The sequence below is a fragment of the Argopecten irradians genome, chromosome 12 (assembly GCF_041381155.1).
Source record: "Argopecten irradians isolate NY chromosome 12, Ai_NY, whole genome shotgun sequence".
In the NCBI taxonomy this organism is placed as follows: Eukaryota; Metazoa; Mollusca; class Bivalvia; order Pectinida; family Pectinidae; genus Argopecten; species Argopecten irradians.
In genome coordinates this window covers 22,629,650-22,650,702 of record NC_091145.1, presented here as the reverse complement: position 1 = coordinate 22,650,702, position 21,053 = coordinate 22,629,650, and the positions used below count along the sequence as shown (strand labels likewise).

The following is a 21,053-nucleotide window of genomic DNA, read 5'->3' as shown; positions in this document are numbered from 1 at the left end:
ACGGATTATGTTGTAAAATTGTGTGATATCCAGATGTCGTAATCAATTTTGGACAAACGATGTTTTATAAAGCAATGGGATGTGAAATTTATTCTGAAGTATGAGGCTAAATAGACAAAGTGTATGTCAAAACACTCTGCTGGTGTGACAACAATGATATTTAAATTGATAATAAACTTGTTTTTGTGACCCAATTTATTGTTTAGGTCAGTATTTTTGAAAAGACTTTTTAAATGATTTGATGAAAAATTCTGACAATTTTACTTTTCTTTCTTTTGACGAATTTATACAAAAATTTGGAATAGATACTAACGTTTTGTTGTATACTTGCTGTGTGACTAATATATGTCAATACTTGCGCTATTTAACAAACGTTTATGTTGTATCTTGAAATAAACAAGAAACGTTTCATACCCTTTTTGTACCACAATTTATTAAAATTTTGCTGTTAAAACGCAAAAAAGGTGTGTAAACTTCTATACAAAGTTTATCATAACTCCTTCTGTGACAACTCCAACAGGTTGAATACTTGCTTTTTGACAAACTTTAACTGTTGTATACAGAAATGTGTTAAAAATTTACTGTTCCATTTAAGGTAACAAAAAATTCCAAATTGTATACTTGCTTTTCAAGACAAACGTTTATCATGTATACTTGCTTTGTGACTAAACCTTCCTTTGTAAGATAGGTGAATAAATCCTAGTCCAATGTGTACTTTATGTAATACAGAAAGGGAGACATGTTATACATTGCCTATGGGAATGCAAAAAGAGGTTTAGGTGCAAACTCTGCTTCAAAATTTTGAAAACGTTTATTTGTAGATTTATTGTGACAAACGTTTTTTGCATATAATACAAACGTTTATTTTTTTTGGAATAGTTTTACAAAATTGTTGTAGACTCTGTTGACAATGACAATTTTGTTGATAATTTGCTGAAACATTACATTTGTAAAACCAGATGTCTTACAACTCTTTAAATATCAACTCATGTATAATGCTCTGTATTAATGTATGTTAAGGATAATTTTTTGTGTGACAAAAATATATGTTTTTTAGTCAAAGTGACCATGTTACAAAGGTTTTTTTGAAATAGGCTGGAGGAAATGTGACAAACCTTTATTAGACCTTTAAGTATATACCTTTACCCTAGTCTTTCACAAACGTTTATGTTGTATACTGCTAACTGTACTTTAATTTTCTTTTTTGATCTTTGCTGTTAGGGTTACAAAGCGGTTTATATTGCTTGATGTGACAAACGTTTACGATACTTCAGAACAAAACGTTTATTATGTATACTTGCTTATTGACAAATTTATGTTTAAACTATAATATTGTGTAAACGTGTAACGGTACCTCCTCCCTCTTTCTTTGTGACAAACGTTTTCTTTATTGTTGTAGACTTGCTTTGTGACAAACGTTTATGTTGTAGACTTGCTGTGTGACAAACGTTTATGTTGTATACTGTGCTGTGTACTTGTTTATGTTGTATACTTGCTGTGTGTTTATGTGTATATCTTCCTGTTAGACAAGTTTAGAGAGAGTGAGTGACAAACGTTTATATATTGTGCGTTATGGTTTGCTATTACTTGACAAACGTTTATGTTTGCATTATAAATTTCTTGCTGTGTGACAAACGTTTTTGTTGTTTACTTGCTTTGTGACAAAACGTTTATGTTGTAGTACTTGCTTTTGACAAACGTTTCCATGTTGTATATTGCTGTGTGACAAACGTTTATGTTGTATACTTGCTGTGTGACAAACGTTTATGTTGTATGACTTTGCTTTGTGACAAACATTATTTTATGTTGTACTTGCTACTGTGTGACAAAACGTTTGACAAACGTTTATGTTGTAAAAACTTGCTTTTGTATAGAGACAAACGTTTATGTTTATGTTGTAAAAGTGTTTATGTTGTAGCTTGCTGTGTGACAAACGTTTATGTTGTATTCTTGCTTTGTGACAAACGTTTTATGTTGTATACTTGCTGTGTGACAAACGTTGCTTGTGTTGACAACATGTTGTATTGCTATGTGTGACGAAAACGTTTGTTTTGTAACTTGCTGTGTGACAAACGTTTATGTGTTTTCTTCTTGTATGTTGACTGTTTATGTTGTATACTTGCTGACAAACGTTTATGTTGTATACTTGCTTGTATACTTGCTATGACAAACGTTTATTTATGGTCTTGCTTTGTGACCTTTTATGACTTGCCAAGTAGACTTGCTTTGTGACAAACGTTTTTTGTACCCTGTGTGTTGTTTATGTTGTACATTGCTTTGTGTGACAAACGTTTGTATGTTTGTAGACTTGCTGTTTTCTGGATGTAACTTGCTGCTTGTGAAAACCAGTTTATGTTGTATACTTGCTGTTGACAAGACACACGTTTTTTTGATTTGCTGTGTGACAAAACGTTTTATTTTGTAGGTTTTGTGTGACAAACGTTTATGTTGTATTTGCTTGTCTTGCCATGGAAAACTTGCTGCTGAAAACGTTTATGTTGTATACTTGCTTTGTGTAACCAGTTGTAAATGTGTGACAAAACGTTTTAGTTGACCTAAGTTCATACTTGCTTGTTGACAAACGTTTATGAAACTGTGGACAAACGTTATACTTGACTTGCTTTGTGACAAACGTTTTGTTGTATTGCAGTTGACACACGTTTATATTATTTTTTGTTTTTTATGTTGCTTTGCTGAAACGTTTATTTTTGTAGAGGTGCTTTCCGCTGCATGTGTAAAACGTTTGAGATGTTGTATGACTTGCTGTGTGACAAACGTTTATGTTGTAGACTTGCTTTGTGACTAACGTTTATGTTGTATTTCTTTTTTGACAAAACGTTTATGTTGTGTACTTGCTTGTGACAACGTTTGTTGAAAACTGCTGTGTGACAATCAAACGTTTATGTTGTAAGGTATCTTGCTTGTGACAAACTTTTATGTTGTATACTTGCATGAAAACTTTTAGCTTTGTGACAAACGTTTATGTTAACTGTATACTTGCTTGTGACAAACGTTTATGTTGTTCATACTTGCTTTTGACAAACGTTTATTCTTGTATGTAGAAACATTGCTGAACATATCGTTTAATGTTGTAGCACTAGCTTTGTGACAAAGTTATGTTGTATACTTCTTTTTGACAAACGTTTATGGTGTAGTTTTACTGTTGTGACAAACTTTTTATGTAAGTATACATTGTTGTGTAGGGACAATGGTTTATGTTGTGTATTCTTGCTTTTAGACAAAGGTTTATGATTGTAGCACTTGCCTGTTGTGACAAACGGTCAAGTTGTTATTAATTTTGCTGTGTGCCCAAGTTTATGCTTGTAGACTTCGCTGTGTGACAAGCGTTTCGATGTTGTAGAACTTGCTAGAAGACAAAACGTTTTAGGTTGTATTCTTTCCTTTGTGACAAACGGTTTAATGTTGTAGAACTAGCTGTGTGGACTTACGTTTTATGTTGTCTACTTACTGTGTGACAAACGTTCGAGTGTTGTATATTTGATGTGTTGCAGTGTCGACAAAGGTTTATGATTGTAGACTTGCTTGTAGAAACAACGTTTATGATGTACTCTTGCCTTGTTACAACAAACGCTCAATGTTTGCTTGTACTTGCTGTATGACAACTTTTTTTGTTGTATACTTGCTAGAGTGACAAACGTGCATGTTGTAACGTTTTAGACTTGTGACGCTGAGCAAACGTTTATGTTGTAGACTTGCGTGACATGTTGTTGTGTGACAAACGTTTATGCTGTATACATTTTGTGTGACAAATGTTATGTGGTATACTTGCTGTGTGACAAACGTTTATGTTGTATACTTACTGTGTGACAAACGTTTATGTTGTATTCTTGCTTTGAGAAAAACGTTTATGTTGTAGACTTACTGTGTGACAAACGTTTATGTTGTATTTCTTTGCTTTGAGAAAAACGTTGTTGTAGACTGCTTTGTGACAAACTTTTATGTTGTATACTTGCTGTGTGACAAACGTTATGTTGTATACTTGCTGTGTGACAAACGTTTATGTTGTAGACTTGCATTTTATCCCCGGCCGCCCAACGAAGTTTGGCGGGGGATATACAAATGGGTTCCGTCCGTCCGTCGTCCGTCCGTACGAATGGTTTTCTAGGAGCATAACTCTAAAACCAGTATAGATATTTCCACGAAACTTCATACACACATTTGGTCTTATGGTCTAGTAGTGCCTATTTGCTATTTTTTAGGTTTCATTTATTTTGCATTTTATCCGTAACCATGGAAACATTGCTGGAAAATATCATATTTATCTGTACCAGTTTAATTTCCGTATAAATAAGCTCTCAAAAACCAGAAGTGGATATTTCCATGGAAACGTTCAATCGACATCATTGTTTCTTTATGGGTCATAGTAAGTGGCCTTTTGTTGCCATTTTTTAGGTTTTCATTTATTGCACATTTTTCCGTAAACCATAGGAAGCATTGCTAGAAAAAATCAATATTTTTGTACCAGAGGTCGTTTCCGCAGCAATAACCTCTGAAAACCAGCAGAGATATTTCCACCATAACTCTAAAACCAGTAGAGATATTTCCACGAAACTTCATACACACATTTGTCTTATGGTCTAGTAGTGCCTTTTGCTATTTTTAGGTTTTCATTTTTTTTTGCATTTTTTCCGTAACCATGGAAACATTGCTGAAAATATCATATTTTTGTACCAGTACCAGGTTAATTTCCGGATAATAACTCTAAAACCAGAAGAGATATTTCCATGAAACTTCATAGACACATTGTTCTTATGGTCTAGTAGTGCCTTTTGCTATTTTTAGGTTTTCATTTTTTGCACTTTTTCCGTAACCATGGAAGCATTGCTGAAAATATCATATTTTTGTACCAGGTTCGTTTCCGCAGCATAACTCTAAAACCAGCAGAGATATTTCCACGAAACTTCATAGACACACTCTTTTTATGGTCTAGTAGTACCTTTTGCTATTTTTAGGTTTTCATTTTTTGCACTTTTTCCGTTACCATGAAAACATTGCTGAAAAATATCATGGTAAATGGTAAATGTTACTTTGCAAAACTCTACCCATCTTTGTGTATATAGTCTAATATAAATGTCAAGGCTGTATACCTGATTCAACAATTGCAGCCCCGCTCTACTTGAATTATACTCCATCTTTCTTTAGCTCAACTTCCTTTTTCCTGGGTTTTTTTTCATACACATAAGTCTCCACAATCAAACTTACTTCAGTTTGATATCTCCATTGGCGGGGGATCTGAATGACTATGTCCTTGTTGGCAAACGTTTTTGTTGTAGACTTGCTGTGTGATAAACGTTTATGTTGTAATTATACATGTTGTGTGACAAACGTTTGTCACACTGCAAGTTATACAACATAAACGTTTTTGTCACACAGCAAGTATACAACATTACCGACATGACAATGGATTCATCTTTTCAATGTTGCCATCATATTTAATTCTATTTGTATTTTCGGAGTAACCAATGCTCTTATGTACTCGTTGTAAAGTCTATTTACCGTGTAGAATTTATAATACATGAAATATTAAAAGATGCTCCACCGCTGACAAATGGTATTTTTTCACTATCAAAAACAGGATAAGAAGATTTAGTATTTTTCTTCAGTTACAAAATTTAGTAACTTTACACCATTACCACCATTGAAAAGTTTGAGCTTCTTATTTTACTTCAAGATAAAAATATTAGAAATAATTAATTGCATCCCGAAAAAAATCCGTGGCACTATGTTTTAAATAGAATAAAGTTCTGACTGGGCATGCACCAAAAGCAAAATGAATTATTTTATATTATTTTCTTGTGTTAATCAGACATATATATATACGATTAAACACCAATTGTTGTTCAAATGACGAGTATCATTTATGGTCTGTAGGCGGTGAAGCATCTTTAAAGTAGTAAATATCTAATCTGGTGTCTGACGACACTACCGAAATCTACCAGAAATATTTATTTGGATAACAGCATTCTAACACTTCCACATTTCCAATGCCGACGCCAGGGTGATTCCATAAACCCCATTTCATTGAGAGGCGAGCTAAAATGACAATAGATTGCGAAATTAATACTATTATAATAGGATTCTAGTGTTGAATGTTAACATCACCACATGACATAAATTCATTTAGATATAATACAAACTGTTGGTCACTACTTGTATCGTCACGTTTTTATTTTTGCAATGCCTAGAATCTGGAGCATCTTTGTTTCTTTACTTATTTGTTAAAGTAGACTAAAAGTACCGTGTACATGTACCACTAAATCAGAAACCTAACAGATCTGTCAATTTGAATTTTACTTCTTTGAAATGGTATGGATCGCTTTTTTGTGCTAATACAAACTTGTTTTTTAAAGGCATTGTAGAACTACCCTGGGGTGAGATAAGGCGGTTCCTTTTCCATTTTCATGTGACATTCTGGCTTCTCACACCGTTCAAAACAGTTTTTGTTATCAACTTAACAGGGACAAAGTATAAATGTTTTATATTTACACAGAGACTTCAGAAACTGGTGGTACACAACCATAATCCATCTCTGCATCATCCAAACCTGTCATACACATCTAGGTCAAATCTAGACCTGGACATCCATGTACAAGAAACGGCTGGTGTCAATAGTCGGACCTATATAGTACCATATTGTAAAGGAAAAGAAATACACCTTACACCTCATCAATTTTTACTTAGGGTACTGTTTGCTTCTACAATCTTCATCCAGATCTCCATAAAGCTCCAAAGAGCTACAAAAAGAGGGAAAGGTTTAAACAACCTGACGTATGAACAACGTCTCAGATCACTAGGAATACCAAGTCTTCAGTACAGACGGAAACGAGCAGATATTGTCCAGGTCTACAAAATAATCAATGACATCGATATTATGGACAAGGACAAGCTCTTTACGATGTCTCCTGTTACTGTCACCAGAGGGCACTCAAAAAAGATTCTGAAGCGCGGGGCAAGATTGAATGTCACAAAGAACAAATTCAACAGTAAGAACTGTGGATACATGGAACAGTCTACCTGAAAATGTGGTATCTGCAATGACTCTGAACTCATTTAAGTCTCGCTTGAACAAGCACTGGCACAATGAGCCCTCTAAATTTACTCCTGTTTTTAATGTTACTTGATTGGACAACTATTGTATACAAGGATACGCCTCCAGAAGCCATTGAACTTACAACGGTGTTAATTTACATAATTACATTGAAACCCAAAGCATGCCAGTTCTCTTGTCAAAATTGGTCAGGAAAAGTTAAAACAATGAAAACAAAGTAGCCTTTAATAAATACAAAACTTTATTACAGAAGGCATAATTAGACACGCACCAGTGAACAGATACGGCTATCACTTCAATATTAACCCTAAACAACCAATTTACAATGTCTGCTTAAAATACGTTTTCAAAGACTCGCCAATGGCTGGGGCACTGACTAACAGATATCAAAAATGTTATGGTAATACATGTAGAATATTTGACCAATCATCACAATCTTGGTAAATCTTAATCTCACCAATCAGCTGGCTTGATTCATCAAACCAATCAAATAAGTCATGATAAATCTGGCCTTGAAGTTGAATCACATTCAAAGGCAAGCCACATTAAGAATAAAACCAATATACAATTTTTGTAAATTGATTATCTCTGGCGAGATATTTTAGCCCCAACCATATCAGAGTACCGTAACAATACAAAGCAGACACATACTCACTATACAGATATGGAGTGATTTCTCGTACAGAGCACTGTAACTGGTAATAATCAGCATTCAGTCCTGGTTCTTATGAGTAACATCTAGTTTTTACAATTCTCATTAAAGATAAATTAAAGCTTACAGGAATGCGTTCATAATACTTTTCACTTACAAATCACAAAATTTTTTTGAAAAGAACAATGACACAAATAGTGACATTATATAGCTGTATTTTTAAATAACGATTTTTTACAGGCATGGGGTTGAAATTCACAACAACAAAAATCCAAATACTAGCACTTGTTACTTAAAAACAATTGTCTTCATATCTATGGAAACTTTCACCCTCAGATCTTTGGAAGAAAAATCACTGAATATGTTATAAAGCATTTTCATTGTGTTCAAAATAGTCCATGGTCAATATTTGTAAATACACAATTAATTTATTATATTACATGTCGTCATTTCCTCCTGAAATTAATTTGATCTGGTTCTGGTCATTCTTTCATATTAAGTTAGATTTAAATCAATTACAAACTCCTACCATTGTTTATATACAGCACTGTGAACAAGCTAAGATGACTCGTGTGTACGTAGAAATTATAATACAGATATTCTGTATAGAACAAGCTAAGATGACTCGTGTGTACGTAGAAATTATAATACAGATATTCTGTATAGAACAAGCTAAGATGACTTGTGTGTACGTAGAAATTATAATACAGATATTCTATATAGAACAAGCTAAGATGACTTGTGTGTACGTAGAAATTATAATACAGATATTCTATATAGCCAGTTAATTTCAATTTTCACATAATTGAGAATTTAGTTCCCACTACTTGTGTTTTTGTGGACTAAAATTTTGTAACCTCAATAATATCCCAGAAATTCATTGTCTTAAAATTACCGGCTATAGGGTATGAGGTATTCTGAAAGTGAATTGATCACAGAATTATCCTTCCTAAATATCTAAAACCAATCTATCAACTCTGTAGTAATAGTGCTTTTGAAGACAAAATGGTACAAACTTTTGTAAGGATTAATGAAGATTAAATACTACACTAGTGAATATATCTCTCCATAAGCTTCTATCAGTATATTACATTTCTCACACAATAGAACCATCATATTATTTAGTATACCATTCATCACTCCATAGACTACAAAAAGTTACTATGTAAACTGAGTTATTTGTCACTAATCCTAACTATGTATATACAGTGGAACTCGGTTAATACAAACTTGAAGGGACGATATCTTTACTTTGTACATCTAGACTAGTTCTATGTCGTAAAATGATGTGAAAAAGAGAGATGTAAAAATCGCCAATGGTAGTTACAAAATTATAACAATAAAAACGAGATATATATATTTTGAAATGCTGTTCTACAGTAGATTTATGAAAAAGAAAATCGGCATTTTCGGCGAACTCGTTGTCCAAAAAATCTCATTTCGAGTTATAAGAACATTTTATGTATGATTTTTATCATTCGGACCCATAATTTACTTTGTATTATCCGATTTCTTCGCGTTTTCCGAATTCGAATTATCCAAGTTCTTTAAACAAACATAAAGAGGGAATTCGGCCGGGACCGGCAAAGTATTTCGTATTAAGCCGAGTTGTCGAATTATCCGAGTTCATATCAACCAAATACCACTGTATCAACTGTTTCTACTCTAACTAGTTAATCACATTATATTTTAATTAATTATTTTTAATCTGATCACTTGGGTTAATGGAATGCATGATTTTTTTTCTATTCTATCAACACATAAATTGTCAATGCATAATTCAATTTTTTGTTGTAGGATCTCCTTGATAGCTGCAGATACTAACAGAATTATTAACTAAGTTATTATTGTCTTAATTGCCATCATAATCACATTATTATGCTAAACAGGTAATTTTTACATTAAATTTACTTTTAACGACTCCAAAAATCAATAATCGTTATAACAAAATTTCAAACATAACAAAGAGATTCCATATTCTGTTACTGTAACCTGCGCTTTAGGAAGAAAATTATTCATGGAAAAAGTCTTCTTGTTATCAGATCATTATTTACTCAAAACAAAACAAATGTATAAAATAAGGAAAGCTAGATTTACTCAGTAACGAGCCTGTACTCAATTAATAGTGTCAATCAACTCAATCCTACCAACAATTATCTGTTTTTTCAAAAATCTCTACTCCGTAAGTAAACATATACAAAATTATCTCTAGTAAGTAAAAGATATGTAAAAAATGAAATATATATTGTTTCAAGAAATTTTCAGACATCAAAACCAAATGCAACAAATTTGACATTAAGTACTATGTATATGTACTAAAATGTTTACAAATTGTACCTGTACCTTTAATAATGTTCCAAAATGCTGGAACAGTCAGGAAGAGAAAATAGGGAAAATAAACAAAATTAGCTTTAAATAGCATCTATTTGTATTCTTAGCACTCTAACAACACCATGAAACAGTCAGGTATAGGAAAAACAGAACAGAAACTAATATGCCATTCATTCACATCATCGACCGAGTGTAGATATAATTCTAACTCGAAAAATAAAATAGTTGACATATAATTACACAGTGAGGCACCTGAAGTGGTTGATATTATATAAATACATAGATAATAATCCATTCTAAATAACAAAATATATATACACCTTCACAAAAACACAGTTATATACACTACCATATACACAGACCATCTATACACACCATTCAGTAGACATTCTATGGGTGCACATGAGTTTACTGTTATGAGGGTTCATCATATGTTGATATCTTGAAAGAGTCATTATTGGTTCTATATCATTAAGTATCTTGACTAATTCATAACAAAAGTTGTCAAATTAATATTGTTTGTAAGTGGTAATACGTAGATATGGCATAGGATGAAGATTTCTTAAAACGAAATTTGTTGATAATCTTTATTTGTTGATCAAAAGTGATGAATTTTAAACACCCAAAATCTTGATGGTCATTATTATAACTAAGATCACCCAGAAATGTGGTTTTATGACCTTATTACAGCAAAATGATGTACCAGGTATACTTTCTTCCCTACAAGTTGTCTTTCATAACTCTGAAGACTTACAGTGAAACAATATGCAAAAGAACATGTTCTTAATTACAAGTCGTCTTTTAATAACTTACAGAGAAATGATCAACGATTCTTAATGTGTTGTCTTTCATAGCATTTTCTTAAATTGTTTCATAGACCTAATAAAACAATCACACTTGAAAAACGTCTATTAGCACTTATGTAAGAGCTTAACACAAATCAAGGGGGATAACTGCAAGAATCACAAAATTGGTATTAAACTTGAAATATCAGGTCTTTGGACATAAATAGCTATACATTTAGGTATGATCATAATAATATAACAAGACAAATAAACAACACATCTCTAACCCAACAAATTTTCAAAGTAAAAACTTTTAATATTAACAAGATAACATTAGAATTTTCTATGTCAACAAATGTGTAGGTAAAAAATGTAAGAAAGAAAACTTAATCAAAACATCTACAAAAACACTATAACACAAATTATCATTGCTTATTTCTATACAAGTTGATGTTATTTTCAACAAACAAAATAAGTACATCTAACTAAAATATCGTTGCTTTTTGACTTATATTATTACATACAACACTTACAAAATGCAGAATGTAGGTCTATCAGGTGTTTGTTGCTGTTTTTATTTCCACTAAAAATTATGATTTTTTCATCTACTGATAGGATTCTTTAAATTTTACATTATTTTACATATTCAACATAAAAACTTTGAGTAATTGAATGTTAAATCTAATTGTAATTGATTTAATAATTTTGCCTAATTCTTTAACTTGAACAAATTATCCTGACACTTCTAGAGAATATGATGACAAGCATAATTAAGACAGAATACGAATACATTAAATCACACATTTCATCCATGGATCTTAAAAGTAACTACTAGCATCAACTTCATAAAGATATGATAGAACGGTCACGACAAACAGCATTTACAGCAAGTAATTCAGATTAACCCACACATACAGTAGTTATCTACACATACAAAATAAACCCCGCCCTAAATACATTCAGGAACTCCAACACATTACAACACCAAGCCCATGGCTGTAGATATGGCACAGATGAGTATTCAGGCCAATCATTTATAGTCAGTAACTTACTGTAAAACTCTTTACAGTAAACATACTTTTTTTTTTATAATTTCTTGTTTTCCTGATCAATCAAAGTTCAAAAGTCGTATAAAGATTTATTACCATATAATTCATTTTTGTTTGTTACGAGCATTTTCATTGGCTTAAAAATTTACTTTATCAGCCCATAAAGGAAAAAATGGCGTCGCCGTTTGTAACGTCGCTTCTGATTGGCTGAGATGACGGCGTAATAATTTCATAGACAAAAGAGTCCCAAAATGAATTTTAAATGTTGAAGATATTATCTTTAGTAAATTGAATTATAAGGATTAATTTGAATAGATTTTTATGTTATGGAGATATAACACAAAAATCTGAGTGTACTCTCATCATAAACCGCTTCGCGGTTTATTAAGAGTACACTCAGATTTTTGTGTTATATCTCCATAACATAAAAAATCTATTCAAGTTAATCCTTAAATATCGCAAAATCATATCATTTTCTAAGTTCAGAATTTAGGCATGAAAACAATAAATTTGGTCTTTAAAAGTCAGTAATTTTCTGTAAAAGCAATTTAAATATGGTAAACATACTTATTTTTTGACCAATTAAAGTTCAAAATAATGCAATTTCTATGAAAAAAATATGTCTGCAGTATTTCTCCCATCCCTACAGATTCTTATTTAAACCATTTTACTGACACAGAAACACATGTTTGTCACATCATTTACTGTACAATTGCATCCTTTAGAATTCTTATGCAAGTTTTTCAGGCTAAAAAGCGTTTGGCTATACTGTGCCAATCATACAAACAACACATTTTATATCTCTACCACTACACAACTACTCTGTGTTGGTGAGCTGTCTGGTGTGAAATCCATCTATTTCAGATCAATTTTGATTACAACAATATTCATATTTGCACTCATTTACCTAAATACCCTATAAAACATCAGATTTACTAAATATAAATAGTTTAAAGAGGTTTTGTTCTGGATCATGTCTTACTCAGACATATCATGAGTTCAGGGATTTCATTAGAACGTTTCAAAGTAATAACATCACATCATCTATTAGTTCTCCTGTGTATCAAATAGGCTTAGAGTGTTATACCTGATTTCTCAATCTGATAAATATTTTCCATGTTGTGCTTTTTCAGCAACAAGTATGACATTTGTGAGCATTAGATATGACATTTACACGACTATTTCTATACGATAGCTTCCTGGAAATTCTGGTTTATTTTATATCATTACAATATAACCACTGTTCCTGAACAATCCAATGTTTGCTAGATGGTGTCTCTTCTTTCTTTTCTGTAGGGGATTAGATCCTTTGGGGGTCAGTTTCCTGGCCCTGGGTGGGGCTGGTTGGGGGCTTGGAACGGACCTTAAACCAAGGAGTTTCCTTGTACAGGAACCATAAGTTACCTCCCCATACTACCATGTTCAGAAACCCAAATATCTGAAAACAAGGAAAGTTCAACAATTCTTAAAGAAATACAAATAGTTTTAATGTCTGCAGTTCTACATAACTATGATTAGCGATTTGCGCACCAAAGTGAGCTCAAACTATTAGTCATTTCTTTTGTCATTCAAACATACTCTCAACAGTAAAAAGCATATTTGTGTACTTATAATACAGTTACATAATAGTGAGAATATATATATGGACCTTTGCTAAGGTTCCTATACTGTTATATATTTTTCTTTCATACCTACACGTGTAATACTGGCTGGTCTAGGGAAATAAACTCATGTCGCCTGAGGCTGTATTGCATGGCTACCCATGCAATAAAGCCTCGTGACGTCACGGTGTCAAAAAAATATCTTTTTGCTCCGCAAAATTTCAACATTTTTTCTGCAAATATGACTGCTTTTACTATAAAAGATGCAAACAACGGAATTTGTGTTGAAAATATCACGTAATTTTTCATGTATGGAAAATTGACTTCCAGTCGTGGATTTCTTCCAATTAATTTATTTCAAAATGGCGGGATATTATAGCTGCAAAATTGCAATAAAACGTCGAGGTATGAAAGAAAAATACTCTTTCAGTTTCATAAGTGGATATGAAGGATAGGGATATTCTACCCTCAGGATCACAAAATGTTGCAAAACCCTCTGCAAGCCTCGGGTTTTACTACATTTTGTGACCTTGGGTAGAATATCCCTACCCTTCATTTCCACATATGAAAGAGTCTTATAATACTGCCTTGGTAGAATTAAATAATGACCGAGGGCAAAGCCCAAGGTTATTATCTGATATTCTACTCGGGTGGTATATTTTAAACACCATATTGACTAAATCAAAGAAAATCTAAAGAAATTTTATATTATTAATTACAATTATATATTATAATTATTTTTAAATGCTTCACACTAAAAAATATAGAAATGCATGGAGAATGACTTGACTACATCTTCCCGAAGAACTTAACATCCGGATATTGTGATGTCACTATCACAATATTGACTTGAAAGTGAAGTCACAATAGGAATATCCACTCGGGTGTGACATCACAATAGGAATATTGACTTGGTGTTTGTTAAAATGGAAACATCTGAGTCAATTTGCTAAATATTGCCCTCCATGTGACAGTGTATTAGCCAATGAGAATTTCGGAATATCGAAGCAAATCAAATATATATGAATATTTTGATACCGTGATGATAAGTATACCTACAATGGATACATTTAGGCTGGCAAAGTTTGGTAGGACATCCTGTATACATCCATATTGTACACAGTCTGGAATCCTTCGGTACAAATCACTCTCGGCCAGGTCAGTGTCATACTTCAGATTCACCAGGCCCTGAGCCCAGGCAGCCGAGGAGATCAGCCACAGGACCGTCAGTACACATGATACAACAAAGTCCTGTAAAGTAACAGTTGAGGTCAGCCACAGCTTTACGTCATTTAGGACAAATAATAAAACAAGATATCCCAGAGGGATCTTAGCGACCACTAAAGATTAATCTATGTCTGACAATTGAAGAGGGATCTTTCTCTGCTTTTCAAACGTTAACAATCAAAATCCAAGATGGCGGCCTGTCTGCTATCTTATTGACTGATCGGTCCCAAAATGCAATATTCACAAAATTGGCCCACGTTGAACCTTTATATGGAATTTGGGAAAGATTCTTGTAGTACTTTCTGAGAAATAACGGTTACAAACATCAACTTTCCAAAAAGGGTGGCGGCCTGTTGGCCATCTTGTTGACCTATCATCCCAAAATGCAATATGCACAACTAGGGCACTAGGGAAACCTCCATATGAAATTTGAGAAAGATCCCTTCAGTACTTTCCAAGAAATATTTGTAACAAAATTTAACTATCATGATACTAGATGGCTGCCTGTTAGCCATCTTGTGGACCAATAGTTTCCAAACTGCAATATGTACATCCAGGGCCCTAGGGGAACCTACATGTAAAATTTGAGAAAGATCCCTTTTGTTCTTTCTGAGAAATAGCAGTAACAGACTTCAACATCCATGATGGCAGCTGGTCAGCTATCTTGATGACTGATCATTTCTTAAATACATTATGCACAACTAGGGCCCAAGGGGAACCTACGTATGAAATTTGAGAAAGATCCCTTCAACACTTTCCAAGAAATAGCAATAACAAACAAGAATTGTTAATGAACAGATGGACGAACCACAGACGAAATGTGATTTGAGTAGTCCACCATCTGATGATGGTGTTCTCATCTGATGATGGTGTTCTAAAAATACAACTAAATAATGTAAAACAATGCCATCCTAAAATCCATTTGCATGTAGCTTAATGTGTTAAACATTCTAAAGGGAAGCAGTATTTGTACTAAGAAAGATACTTTTGTTTGATATATTTATACTGAAGGGAAAATGTGAACACTAATGCGTAAACCATTCTTGATATGGATAGTTAGGTCAAGGCATGACTTATCTTAACGTTGTCTAAAGACTTACTTACCCCTATTGAAAAGTAGTTATTCTTGCGGTACTGGTCATCAAAGAAGATGTAAAGAATGAGGGCCGCCATACAGTACAGGAAGACGATGACACCGACAAACACGTAGAACTCCGCTGCAGAGGCAGAGCCACCAACATAGCTACCAGCCACTACATCTTGAGTGTCGCTGGAGTTCATACACAAAGGGTAATGGTAGACCTGGTCCTCAATCCTGTAATAAAGTGTCAGCAGACTTATAGTCAATGTGTACAGAGGACTTACACAAAGGGTAATGGTAGACCTGGTCCTCAATCCTGTAATAAAGTGTCAGCAGACTTATAGTCAATGTGTACAGAGGACTTACACAAAGGGTAATGGTAGACCTGGTCCTCAATCCTGTAATAAAGTGTCAGCAGACTTATAGTCAATGTGTACAGAGGACTTACACAAAGGGTAATGGTAGACCTGGTCCTCAATCCTGTAATAAAGTGTCAGCAGACTTAAAGTCTATGTGTACAGAGACCTTAAAGATTCAAAGTTGATTATCAAACGGTCAACCTGTCTTAGTGACCAGTGACTTGTTATATCAGAAATATTTCATATCACATTGTCAGAGTAGTTTATTATAAATACATGTACTACAATCTATATAATATTAAAACTAGGAGTGTTGTTCTTTTGTATGTATTTGACAGTTAAAGCATTTATCATACAGCCCCATTTCTAAAACAAACTTGAGAAGTAGATCAGAGTGCTGGGGAATTCTTTTTATTTGGAAACTAATTCAATCATTTACTAGAAAGACTGTCAAAGGATGATCATAATTGATAATTTGAGACTTTTTCTCAAGTGACATGAAACGTGTTAGTATGTATACTATACTAAAACATCAACATTTGTATGTAGCTGAAGAGGCCTGTATAATGAAATGTTGCCTTAATCAGAGTCTGGTGACAGTACTGCAGGAGGACGTCAGTCAACTGATGAGTAGAGGTAAACCGGTCAGCTGAGGAGTGTAATCTAGTGGTCAGTTATAAATGACTTGTTTAGTTAACCAGAATAAATTGGAGGAATGATTTGACAGGAGTTGATGATTTACAGGGTTAAATAGAGGAATTTCCCCATGGTCTGGTTACAATGGTGAGGTGATGTACATATTCAACTCACGACTCTTATTATAGTTAGTTCTCTGCCCTAATTCAGGACGGATATATCCTAATTACCAACATGGATTTCCCTATGGAATTCACTGCAGGCGTATTATAAGGAACAGAAATTACTAGGATGACATTTAAAACACAGCAGAACTGCCGTAAAAACTTCTCTGGTGATTAGCAAAGTAAGAAGATGGTGAGACCTATATTGATTCCCAAACCATTCTACAACTGTACATGTATTACATGACTAGGTGTGACACTCGGTCCCTGGAGCCCGTCTACCTCAACAATTTTATGACAATCATACCGAGTTATGTGACCAGGGAATCCAGCAAGGGTCGTGTGACACTGGTTTTCTACATTTTCTATAACTACCAAAAATGTTAGGTAATCTATCTCCAGGGTCGTGTGACACAGGTTCTTTACATTATCTGTGGCTACCAAAAACGTATGGTAATCTATCTTAAGGGTCATGTGACAGGTTCTCTACATTATCTGTGGCTACCAAAAACATTGGGTAATCTATCTCAAGCGTCATATGACACAGGTTCTCTACATAATCTGTAACTACCAAAAACATTGGGTAATCTATCTCAAGCGTCATATGACACAGGTTCTCTACATAATCTGTAACTACCAAAGACATTGGGTAATCTATCTCATGGGTCATGTGACACAGATTCTCTACATTATCTGTGGCTACCAAAAACATTGGGTAATCTATCTCATGGGTCATGTGACACAGATTCTCTACATAATCTATAACAAACAAAATTGTTTGGGTAATCTATGTCATTTCTTAGGGTTGTTCGGCACAGTATAACTTACACAGTCTAAACCGTGTGTTACCAGAACCAGAATCACCAGGACCAGAATATTTGGCTGGTAGCACAGTCAGGTTTCACCAGGACCAGAATATTTGGCCGGTAGCACAGTCAGGTTTCACCAGGACCAGAATATTTGGCTGGTAGCACAGTCAGGTTTCACCAAGACCAGAATATTTGGCCGGAAGCACAGTCAGGTTTCACCAGGACCAGTATATTTGGCCGGTAGCACAGTCAGTTTCAGCAGGATTAGAATATTTGGCCGGTAGCACAGTCAGGTTTCACAATTAGGACCAGAACATTTGGCCGGTAGCACAGTCAGGTTTCAACAGGATTAGAATATTTGGCCGGTAGCACAGTCATGTTTCACCAGGACCAGAATATTTGGCCGGTAGCACAGTCAGGTTTCACCGGGACCAGAATATTTGGCCGGTAGTACAGTCATGTTTCACCAGGACCAGAATATTTGGCCGGTAGCACAGTCAGTTTCACCAGGACCAGAATATTTGGCCGGTAGCACAGTCAGATTTCACCAGGACCAGAATATTTAGCCGATAGTAAAGTCAGATTTCCAGATTTTACAGGTTTCCATAACCTACTGTAAATTAATAATGAAATTCCATACAAGTTGCTGGAATACCAAGGAATACACAGTAGACAAGGGCAGGTTTGGATAAGTTATAGTGTAATGTTACATATAATCTGAAAAACATAAATGAGTTGTCTCAAGGCTATATCCACACCAACATTCATTTCTATATTACAACAAACTTAGCATGATTTCAAGGAAACCTCTAAGACCGGTATATTGTTTCCACAGCATATAAGATAATAACTAAACGCTTTTTCATAAAATACAGGAAACTTCAGAACATATGATTTATTAAGACATGCAATGCAAGCCAATTTTCCATTGTCATGATACTCAATCTTACGATATCTGTTACAATTGAATTTTTCTGAAATTCAACTTAACAAACTTTAAAACTGAATTGAACTTCTTCACGATATAATTTAGGAAGCTTTTCTATTCATGGTGATGAACTTTTGCAAATTAACTTAATTGTGAAATTTGCAAACACAAACTGCATGTAAAAGAGTTGGTTTAGAGTAATCATTTTCATTTTAACAGATGTGAATGAATGGAAAAATATATATAATTTAGTCTTTGATTTAGAAAAGTCTAAATGAATCTTCAGGGAGAATGAGTTAAAAGAGGTTAAATTTACAGAGAAACATATTCATCTTAATTAACAAAGGAAGACGAATGTCATTCTAAACATTAGATTTAAAATTTTCTATTCCAAAAGCAGGAATAAAAGACTTTTTATACCATTTTTTTCCCCAAAAGAACATAAAAATGCCACCTATCTGCATCACAAGTTATTATAATTTGAAATTGAATCTGGGCTTGTTCCTAAGGGGGAGATATCTGATACTCTGACAGTATCTACAAAGGTAAAGAAACCTTTGTTTTTCACATACCAAATATTATAGAACTATTTGATCAATATTACATTATATTATTGGGGCACACATTTTCCTCTTAGATAATCTAAATAAATCTAATATTTCAGGGCTCGAATTTCAGGCTGTTTTACTTGCTTTTTGCAAGTAGATATACCAGAATAGCAAGTGAAAAAAATATGCACTGGCTTAATTTAGCAAGTGGTTTTTATCAGGGACAACTGTAAAAATGGCATAATGATTGTGAAAAATTGTTGTATTAGAAAATATGGGGACCCAGTTCTTACTAAAATGTTGTTGATATACATTATGTACCTTTTCGCCTCACAACATCATACATGATATAAATGATTTTATATGTAACAAAACTGTAATTTAAATATGGATATTTAATTATAAATAAAAATGCATTTTAGCAAGTACAAATTTAAGGCACTTGCTATATTTAGCAAGTGACAAAAATTGTAAAATTCGAGCCCTTTGTTTTAAATCCAATATTTTTAGTATCAATATCAAACAATATATTCAATGAAGGTTTAAAGGGCTCTCCAAATAAAACCTGCAACAATTAAAGACTTTTGCTTCTGAAGTATACACGAGACCAAGAGGGCCTGTATCACTAGCCTGGCTTGATAAGTAATGTTTAATCCTGATAAATTTTTAAGAATGCAGTTCAATACTTATCTTTACATTTGATAACGACTTTGCAATAAAATCTCGAGATATATTGTATTCATAATGAGTAAACAATTCATTATGGTCAACAGTCATCTTCTGGGATTGCTAAAACAGCAATGGTTGTTGGTTGTTTTATTGAAGTCCCATTAACAGCTAGGGTCATTTAAGGGTGGCATCCCATATATGCCATGTGTTTGTCACAATTTTATGACGTCATTCACAATAAGGAGATGGCAGTTCATGCACTGAATAACACCAACTGTGTTTTGTAAGGTTACATAACAGAGTTGCAGTGAAAAGGTAAATATTGTTTATTGAGTGCGTCAGTATGGTATGTAATGATCATTCAAGTGGTCTTATTATATATAGTATGAAACAAACAAATGACATCTAGTCTAGCTTTTACTTCCTTCTAAAGTTGTCAACGTCACCTCCCCAGTGGGCCATGTTTTATCTACTTTAAACAATAGTATCCTTGTCTTTATAAGATGTAACTTCTAATGACGGAAGGTATATGTATTGCTAATGGGACTAATTCATGTACTTTGTGATGCCCAATAACGTGTGTGCAATAATAGTGACTGTCTCCGGTGATGGAACAAACCATATTTGAGCCAATAAGTGCCCAGGGTGTTTCAAAAATTGAAAAAAAAATGAAAGGTGCTTAATCAGACAAAATCTACACAATTTTGATAGTTTTGGTTTTTATTTATGTCTGGGTAATTGAAATGTTGAAATTGAAACTCTTTGTAAGTTTCCCGCTGAAATGGCATAGGCATGTAATATCATCTTATAACGTCACTACATCATCAAAAGAAATATCAGTCCTGCACAAACTTTATCAGGTAGCACATGGTACGTGAATTAGTCCCATTCCTTTAACACCTATACCATTATGTAATCAGAGCTCTTAGCCTTTCACAGAGGTCTACTGGTACTGTGTACCAGATTACACTCTCCTATACCCATCCACAATGTTTTTTGTCTCTGTGTAAATCAGACATACCTTCTGGGTAAATATATATCACAGTCCCATTACTTACCGGAAGGGATAGGACACTGTCGCAGACTGACGTACTGAATCCATTCCGGTGGGACATTTTGCATAGAAACCAAGCTCAGTGTTGACA

The 21,053-nt window shown here is 33.7% G+C and overlaps 1 protein-coding gene across 1 annotated transcript in view; it reads right to left on the bottom strand.

Moving 5' to 3' along the window:
- Positions 1-7,287: 7,287 nt before the first annotated feature.
- Positions 7,288-21,053, bottom strand: part of LOC138336257 (synaptophysin-like) — a 48,150-nt gene continuing 34,384 nt past the window's right edge. The window contains exons 4-6 of the mRNA XM_069285673.1: positions 15,819-16,029; positions 14,547-14,738; positions 7,288-13,324 (exon numbers count right to left, since the gene is read on the bottom strand). Coding sequence (XP_069141774.1) covers positions 13,187-13,324; positions 14,547-14,738; positions 15,819-16,029 — 541 coding nt within the window. The 3' untranslated portion in view covers positions 7,288-13,186. The remainder of the gene's footprint in view (positions 13,325-14,546; positions 14,739-15,818; positions 16,030-21,053) is intronic.